The 9,237-nt window shown below is 52.7% G+C and overlaps 1 protein-coding gene across 1 annotated transcript; it reads left to right on the top strand.

Moving 5' to 3' along the window:
• Positions 1-2,625: 2,625 nt before the first annotated feature.
• LOC109745024 (cysteine-rich receptor-like protein kinase 44) lies at positions 2,626-5,175 on the top strand. Its single transcript, XM_073507439.1, has 8 exons — positions 2,626-2,727; positions 2,852-3,095; positions 3,196-3,227; positions 3,265-3,431; positions 3,903-4,056; positions 4,223-4,282; positions 4,336-4,480; positions 4,931-5,175. The coding sequence occupies exons 1-8, from the start codon at positions 2,626-2,628 to the stop codon at positions 5,173-5,175; spliced, it is 1,149 nt and encodes a 382-aa protein (XP_073363540.1).
• Positions 5,176-9,237: the final 4,062 nt, after the last annotated feature.

Raw genomic sequence — 9,237 nt, 5'->3', positions numbered from 1 at the left:
TGCCGAGTTCGTCAACTTGTTGAACACCAACACTGTCGACATCGATCAAGCCCCATTCGCTGATTTCGATTACAATGAAATGGAGGGTGGCGTGGATGATCATGATTGTGAAGATGAAGTGGAGGAGGTAGATGAGGGGTTGTATGAGTGCGGTGTCTCTTGATGCTACACGATGTTGGAAGACCAAATCTTGATCAAGGCTTGGAGTATGGTGTCTCTTGATGCTTGCACCGGTACATCTCAAACCTCCAAGAGGTATTGGCAAAGAATCAAAGATCAATACTTCCGCATGATGGGGAAGCATCCCAATAGGACTCCACGCACCTTTCGGTCACTCCAAGGTTGTTGGGACGTGATCAAGCCGATTTGTAGCCGTTGGGCTGCTTGCTTGGAACAAGTTCACAATGCACCTCCAAGTGGAATCATGGAATTCGACTATGTGAGTTCGTTTTCATGTCCCATGTTGTGCAAATCATTTGTACCATTTGAAGTGATTGCATCATTTGACATTGTTTTAATTGTGTAGGAGAAAATTTCCCAACAAAGATACAAAGACATGAAAGCTTCTGAAGGCAAAACTTTTAAACTAGAGCATTGTTGGGACATGCTCAAAGAGTGTGACAAGTGGAAGTTGATTGACAGAGAATCCCCACCGAAGAGAGGTTCACTTACGAACATGGATGAAAATGAAGACGATGATGGCCCAAGAAACTTGAACAAGCTCGATGGTGACAAGAAGACAAAGGAGAAGATCAAGAGGAAACACGAGGCATCGAGCTTGCGGGACAAGATAGATGCCATGGTGCAATCAAATGAGTTGATGTTAGCGAAGACATTGGAGACAAAGAAAGAGTTGGCTGAGAAGAAGGCATGCGAGAAGCAAGAGAAGTGGCAATTCTTCAAGGACGAGGGGTTGCGCAAGGCGGCCATTGAGGAGAGAAGAGCACGTGCCGCTGAGAACAAAGCCATGTCCAAGCTTCTTGCCGAAGAGGAGAGGATCATGACACTGAACCGCGATGACATGGACGACATCACCAAAGAATGGCATGATATGGCAAGGAGAAACATCTTGAAGAGGAGGATGCTAGCGGCGGCCGGTGCGTGTTTCAGTGCCGGTGATGTTTTCTCATCGGGATTTGGAACCAGTGCCGCTGATGCAGTTAGTGCGTCCGGTGATGCTTTTGATGCTGGAGTTGGAACAAGTGCCGGCGATGGATTCGAGGGCGGCAATGGCATCGATGGAGGTGGTGTGGAGTGAAGATCATGACGACGGGTGAAAAGCGACCAAGATGATGATGGACGTGGTCGTCGCTTTTGCATGAAGTCCTTTTGCGTTTGTCGTACAAAACTATGCTTTTATTTGCGCGCGAACTATGTTTTATTTTTCGAATTTGAACTCAATTGTTGGAATCGCTATCAACTTCTTTTGTCGGGGGTTTTCGGCTTGCGGGGCGACGGGTCGGCTACGCGGGGTCTGCTCGGCCGTCCAAAAAAAAAAGGATTACATTGAGAGAGAAAAATGCAATCCCACCATGTCGTTGTGCAAACGTCATTTTGTTTTCTTTTCCGTTTTCTTCTTACGGTTCTTTTTCATCTTCTTCTTCCACAAATACTTGTCATAACTTAACTTAAGATAGTTGACCACACATGTCATGTGATGCTAGACATGCCCGGGGAGCGGCTTATAAATTAGCCCGACTTAATCAAGCTAAGCAGTATGGTACTAATACAAAAGAACAGAACTCTACATCTGCGTCACGGCGGCTCCAGCCGGGCGCTACACGTTGGGCCATAGAGCTATTTTTTTTAGGCAACGTTAGGCCATAGAGCTGGAAGTGCTTACAGCTGACGGGCCAGAAAGGCCTAATTAAGCCCCGTATTCATTTTCATACAATCAAATATTATCGCTCATGCCCTTAGTTTCTCATCTCTACATCGACCTCGATATATGATGCTAGGATTCCCTAAAAAAAATCTGATGCTAGGAAAGATTTTTCTTCATTCTTTGTTCAAATAAAAAAAATCAGAATACATTCTTAAGGAATATTACTAAAATTCTAAATATTTAAGTTAACAAAAATAATAAAGTCAAAAGTTAAAAAGGAAATTTTTACGAAAAATATATTTAAAATCACAATTTAAAATCGTAACTTAAAACTGTTATTTTAAGTTAATCGCATAAATAATAAAGACAAAAGTGGGTTATTTTATTATTATGTATTTTCTGTTATAAATTTTCGAAGTGTTAGAAAGGCATCGTAAGTACCAAGTAAAATTGTGACCCCATAAAGTGCGACCATTTTCTGTCGATTTATACAATTACATATTGTTGCTTGATATCCATTGTCCAATATTTTGAACATTGCTAAATAGTTATCTGTTTCACAGAAATGTCTTCCAATTTTCATTTTTTCACAATCTCATTTAGTTGAAGACATAAAGATCAAGAAGATTAGTGTGGCAGTTATCGCAGTCATATGTATCGCCTGTGCAGCAGTCGTGGTCATCTTTCTCTCTGTGGCCTTCATGATTTGGATGAACATGAGAAGCAGATTGGTGCATGACGGAATGGTAGTTCATAATAACGATTCGGTCGGTATGGAAACAACAGAACCTCTAAGTGCTATGGCTGTCGACCCCATTGATCTGGCCACCATTGTGACGGCAACAAGAAATTTCTCCAAGAGGAATGTGATCGGTGAAGGCGCCTTCGGCATCGTCTATGAGGTCACAAAGCAACAATTTTTCATCTTATATATTGGGCGGTGGCACACATATGAGACAATTATTGAGTGCCTGAACCCTGAAGTATTCATTGTGAAATGTTCATCTCCTGTTGTACGATTTTCAGGGAAATCTACCGAGTGATCACCCTTTCGTGGAAAGCTTGCCCGGGAGAAAGGTCGCCGTCAAGAGGGTCAAGCTGTCTTCTCTACCCGGCAGACTCCTGAGTGATTTCACAAGAGAAGTGGAGCTGGTGTCGGAGCTCCGACACGACAACCTTGTCCGTCTCCTCGCTTACTGCAGCGACGGCAATGAGCGGATACTCGTTTACGAGTATATAAAGAACAGGAGCCTGAACCTGTACATCTTTGGTACGTATTTCGTGCTAAGTAAATTTGGTAGAAATACAAACATATGATGATTTGATAACCATAAACTGAACTATTTGTTTGCAAATTGTGAAACTGGCAGGCACGCCCAGCGCTCGTGCTTCACTGAATTGGGTAAAAGAGGTTGGAGATAATTCGTGGCATTGCCCAGGGTGTCGGGTACCTTCACGACAGATCAGGCGAGAATGTAGTTCACAGGGACCTCAAGCCGTCCAACGTGCTGCTGGACCACCAATGGATGCCTAAGATAGCAGATTTTGGCACCGCGAAGCTGTTCCGTGACGATCAGACCGGAACACAAACAGTAGTGGTTACGCCGTGAGATAACCTGACACGCCCAGTCTATTTCACCCCCCGTGATATGAACATTGACTAGAACACAATTGCTCATATGACTAATTTTCTGTGTAGGGGATACGCGGCAAATTTGACAATTTTGACCTCGGGACGAAATCAGTTCACAGAATGAACTGGTTGCGAAACTATTTCACTCATCTGACCCTTTTGTGTAGCGCTCGCCACGCCGGTGCCACACCCTACTGTGTAACGCCTCACAGATAGGCGCTACACGGCCAGCGTCGCACCCATATGTGTCCAAGTCAGCTTGCAGCGCCTGAGAGCTAGGCGCCACACTACACAGTGTAGCGCCTGGCTCCTGGGCGTTGCACTAGTGCAGCGCCTAGCTCCTGGGCGTTGTACTAGTGCAGCGCCTGAGAGTTAGGCGCCAAGGGTCAGCCGCGTGAAATAGTTTCACGGACAGTTTATTCTGTGATTTGATTTCAACTATAGGTCAAATTTGTCAAATTTGCCGGGATACGCCGCGCCGGAGTACGCCAAGGACGGGGACATGACACTCAAGTGTGACGTGTTCAGCTTCGGCGTCGTACTGCTTGAGATAATCAGTGGCCGCAAAAACAGTGTTGTACCGAGCCTCATTTTGCAGGTAACTACACTGCACCAGTACAGCACTAGTCTTGTTGAGTTGTCCTGTGGCGGCGCCAGGCTGGGGCAAGGACCCAGGCCGTCCCAGGCAGTCTTCAAGCACTGTAGACTGTATACACACTGTTCGCTACAGTTAACGAAGGAAAATGGTCTCACATCCCATGCAGCCGCCCGGGCTGCCTGGGGCCTGTCTCCGCCGCTTCTATCTAGGAGATGAAATCGTTCAGGTAAACATCGTGTGCTAACTGTTTTTCACAATCGGGCTGGTTGACATTTGCAGGTCTGGAAACTGTGGGATGAGCACAGGGTCATGGATCTTCTGGACGCGGCGGTGGCGCCAGCGCGGCATCGCTCGGCTCCCGAGCTCTTGTCTGAGCTGCGCAGGTGCATCCAGATTGGCCTTCTCTGCGTGCAGCAATCTCCAGGTGATAGGCCTGCCATGTCCGCAGTTCTCTCCATGCTAACAAGGACTCAGTCCTCGAGCAGCCCAAGAGTTGGCATTCCGCGGAAGAGGCGAACGGCGCCATGTTACTAGAACCGTCTACTGAAGTCAATCTCGCGTAAACGTTGGCGTGGCTGCTTACTGCAGGCTGCAGCCAACCGTCAACTGGGAAGAGGCGAATGGCGCCTTGTCTCTAGAAAACTCTACTTATATTTAAAAAAAAAAGGTATTGATGGGAATTTCGAGGCCTTACAAGTTTTAATTTTTTGATAATTTAGGGTCTTCTAAGTTTTGCAATAGACGCTTTCAAATATGGTGTCCACAAAATAGCATCATCTGTACACGTGACATTACTGAGTTTCCTCTACATTTACTTAGCGGAATAGGGTATTGATGATTAGTTACCTACAACCTTTGCTCACTACCGGAATAGGGCTCGATGCCGACGGCCAAAAGTATGCCGACGGCCACCGTCGGCCTATTCCAGACTATGCTGACAGCTGGCCCCAGGCCGTCGGCGTACAACGGCCGTCGGGCTATCCCAGTATACGCCGACAGCCCCCGTCGGCAAAGAACGGCCGTCGGCATAGCCAGGTCTACGCCTGCAGCTGCCGTCGGCATATATTGGCCGTCGGCATAGCTGCGGGCGCGGCGACCACGCGTGTGACGGGCGGCTAATGGCGTTGGATCTATGCCGACGGCGGGGACGGCCGGCCGTCGGCATAGATACGAATGCCATGTCATCGATCCAAAGTGCACCGACCAAGGCCTATGCTGTCGGCATAGATGACACGTCATCGATCCGCACCGCGCCGTCCATCTGCCCTGGCCGCAGCTATGCCAACGGCTTTGCCGTCGGCATACCTATTTTTTTTTGCATAGCTATATTTTTATGTTTTTTTACGTATTATTATTTGACTAACTTACATGTAGCATCTGTTAATATATATAAGCATACATACATTTTTCGATTCTATACGAAGGGGTGTGATGACCCCCCCTCACGGACGGCGTCGACGCCGGCCGACACCTGGAGGGGGAAACAGCCGCATCGAGTCTATACGGAGGGGACGTTGCTCCCAAGTGTTTCTATATATGGGATGACCTACCACAACCAGTTGGTGTGGTGGCATGTCTGAAGAGGCGGCACGCATCTCCGGGGTGTGGCCCCCTCACGGATGGCGCCGCCGCCGGCACCTGGAGGGGGGAAACAACCGCATCGGGTCTACACGGACGGGATCTTGCTGTGGGTTTGGCCCAGATGTTGCTCCAAAGTGTTCTTATAGGCTGACCTAACACAACCGGGTGGAGAGGTCCACTGGTCAAAACCCGTCCGTGAAAAGTCAAAGGGCTAGATCTCGTGGTCAACCGCTCCAGGGTTAGGCGAGACGGGGGCCCTGGGGGTAGCAATCCCACCGGAGCGTCGCACCGGGCCCTCATACATGCGGGGAGGTGTTGTGGCATGTCTGAAGAGGCGGCACACGTCTCCGGGGTGTGGCCCCCTCACGGACGGCGCCGCCGCCAGCACGTGGAGGGGGGAAACGGCCGCGTCGGGTCTACACGGACGGGATCTTGCTGTTGGTTTGGCCCGGATGTTGCTGCCAGGTGTTCCTATGGGTTGACCTAACACAACCGGGTGGAGAGGGTACTTGGTCAAAGCACGTCCGTGGGAAGTCAAAGGGCTAGATCTCGTGGTCAACCGCTCCAGGGTAAGGCGGGAAGGGGGCCCGGGGGTAGCAATGCCACCGGAGCGTCGCACCGGGCCTTCATACATGTGGAGTGGTGTTGTGGCATGTCTGAAGAGGCGGCACGCGTCTCCGGGGTGTGACCCCCCTCACGGACGGCGCCGCCGCTGGCACCTGGAGGGGGAAACGGACGCGTCGGATCTACACAGAGGTGATGTAGCTCTGGAGTTGGCCCGGATGTTGCTCCCAGGTGTCCCTCTAGGCTGACCTAACACAACCGGGTGGAGAGGTCCACTGGTCAAAGCCCATCCGTTAGAAGTCAAAGGGCTAGATCTCGTGGTCAACCGCTCCAGGGGTTAGGCGGGACAGGGGGCCGGGGGGTAGCCATGCCACCGTAGCGTCGCACCGGGCCCTTATACATGCGGGGTGGTGTGGTGGCATGTCTGAAGAGGTAGCACGCGTCTCCGGGGTGTGGCCCCCCTCACGGATGGCATCGCCGCCGGCACTTGGAGGGGGAAACGGACGCGTCGGGTCTACACGGAGGTGATGTGTAGCTGTGGGTTTGGCCCGGATGTTACTCCCAGGTGTTCCTATGGGCTGACCTAACACAACCGGGTGGAGAGGCTACCTGGTCAAAGCACGTCCGTGGAAAGTCAAAGGGCTAGATCTCGTGGTCAACCGCTCCAGGGTAAGGCGGGACGGGGGCCCGGGGGGTAGCAATGCCACCGGAGCGTCGCACTGGGCCCTCATACATGCGGGGTGGTGTTGTGGCATGTCTGAAGAGGCGGCACGCGTCCCCGGGGTGTGGCCCCCCTCATGGACGGCGCCGCCGCCCGCACTTGGAGGCGGGAAACGGATGCGTCGGGTCTACACGGAGGTGATGTAGCTATGGGTTTGGCCCGGATGTTGCTCCCAGGTGTTCCTATGGGCTGACCTAACACAACCGGGTGGAGAGGGTACCTGGTCAAAGCACGTCCGTGGAAAGTCAAAGGGTTAGATCTCGTGGTTAACCGCTCCAGAGTTAGGTGGGACGGGGGCCCGGGGGGTAGCAATGCCACCGGAGCGTCGCACCAGACCCTCATACATGCGGGTGGTGTTGTGGCATGTCTGAAGAGGCGGCACGCATCTCCGGGGTGTGACTCCCCTCACGGACCGCACTTGGAGGGGGAAACAAACGCGTCGGGTCTACACGTAGGTGATTTAGCTGTGGGTTTGGCCCGGATGTTGCTCCCAGGTGTCCCTCTGGGCTAACCTAACACAACTGGGTGGAGAGGTCCGCTGGTCAAAGCACGTCCGTGGGAAGTCAAAGGGCTAGATCTCGTGGTCAACCACTCCAGGGTTAGGCGGGACCAGGGCCCTGGGGGTAGCATTGCCACCGAAGTGTCGCACGGGGCCCTCATACATGCAGGGAGGTGTGGTGGCATGTCTGAAGAGGCGGTACCCGTCTCCGGGGTGTGTCCCCCCTCACGGACGGCGCCGCCGGCGGCACGTGGAGGGGGGAAACGGACGCGTCGGGTCTACACGGAGGTGATGTAGCTGTGGGTTTGGCCCGGATGTTGCTACTAGGTGTTCCTATGGGCTGACCTAACACAACCGGGTGGAGAGGTCCGCTGGTCAAAGCACGTCCGTGGAAAGTCAAAGGGCTAGATCTCGTGGTCAACCGCTCCAGGGTTAGGCGAGACGGGGGCCCTGGGGGGTAGCAATGCCACCGGAGCGTCGCATCGGGCCTTCGTACATGCCAGGCGGTGTGGTGGTATGTCTAAAGAGGCGGCACACGTCTCCGGGGTGTGGCCCCCCCTCACGGACGGCGCCACCCCCGGCACTTGGAGGGGGTAAACGGACGCGCGGGGCTACACGGAGGGTTTTTTGCAATGGGTTTGCCCCGGACGTGTGCGGTAACGGTGCAGTGTGAATATTATTGAAGACTCGGAGCGCGAGAAAACCAGGAGTCGTGAAGGGATAGCTAGCCCCCGATGGCCCTGGACCACACCGGAGGGGGGAAATGGCCGTGTCGGCAGCCTTGGGTAGGGTCTTGTGCTGGGTTAGGCTATTTGATTTAAAAAAATAGTAGTAGATTTATTTTAAAATTTTAAATTTGTTGCTAAAAAAATTGAAAAAATGTATGCCTACGGCTAAGCCGTCGGCATAGGTGCCATGTGGTGTCGTCACCTATGCCGACGGCTTAGCCGTCGGCATACACCGCCTTATCCATCCGCGGGGTGCCCCCCTCCACTCATTCCTCATCTCCTCCCCGACCCCGATCCCGCCCCCCACCCCGACCCGCGCCGCCGCCGCCGCATTCGGCCCTGCCCCTTGCCGCCGCCCACTCCACCCCGCCCCCTCGCCCCTGCCGCACTCTGCCCGCCCCCTGCCGCCGCCCTCCCACTCCACCACACCCCCTGCCGCCGACGCCGCACTACGCCCCACCCCCTGCCGCCGCCCTCCCACTCCACCCCAACCCCTTCCGCCCCCGCCTCCACACCCGCGTCACCGCTGTCTCCACCTGCCGTCGCCCCGACCTCCTCCCGACCCCACCGCCGCCCCTACCTCTTCCCGAACGCGCGCCGGCCGAGGCTCCTGCCGGCCCGCGTCCCTGCCCGACCAGCCCTGCTGGTAGCGGCGGCAGGTGCCCCTACTTCTTCGGCCGGCCCCGACCCTCCCGTCCCCGGCCGCCCCTGCCTCACCAGCTCCTCCACCGCCGCCCCCTGCCACGCCCCTCTCGGTGAGCTACCAAATATTTTTATCATTTTTTGCATTTTTTTGCTACTGTTGGATGGATGAATGGATGCATGGATGGATGTTGGATGTTAGATTGTTAGGTTAGATTTTGGATGCTAGGTTGTTAGGTTGATAGATAGGTGAATGTTGGATGTTAGGTTGTTAGGTTGCATTATTTTTATCATGATGATCTTGTCATTTGAGATGTGCTCCAAAATTGGTATAAGATGAGTGGTTATTTTTATCATGATGATCTTGTTGAAAAAATTGAACCGGACAAAATTTGACACTTGACGAAATATGATTTTCTTTCATAGTTTTAAGTGTCAATGCTTAA

This window comes from Aegilops tauschii, chromosome 2 (assembly GCF_002575655.3).
Source record: "Aegilops tauschii subsp. strangulata cultivar AL8/78 chromosome 2, Aet v6.0, whole genome shotgun sequence".
In the NCBI taxonomy this organism is placed as follows: Eukaryota; Viridiplantae; Streptophyta; class Magnoliopsida; order Poales; family Poaceae; genus Aegilops; species Aegilops tauschii.
Note: the sequence above shows the minus strand (reverse complement) of the source record. Positions and strands in the feature narration are given on the sequence as shown.

Coding starts and splice junctions, on each gene's coding strand:
- LOC109745024 (XM_073507439.1), top strand. CDS start 2,626: ATGGCTGTCGACCCCATTGATCTGGCCACCATTGTGACGGCAACAAGA. Junction 3,096..3,195: donor CCTGAACCTGTACATCTTTG/GTACGTATTTCG, acceptor TGAAACTGGCAG/GCACGCCCAGCGCTCGTGCT. Junction 3,228..3,264: donor CTCGTGCTTCACTGAATTGG/GTAAAAGAGGTT, acceptor GGCATTGCCCAG/GGTGTCGGGTACCTTCACGA.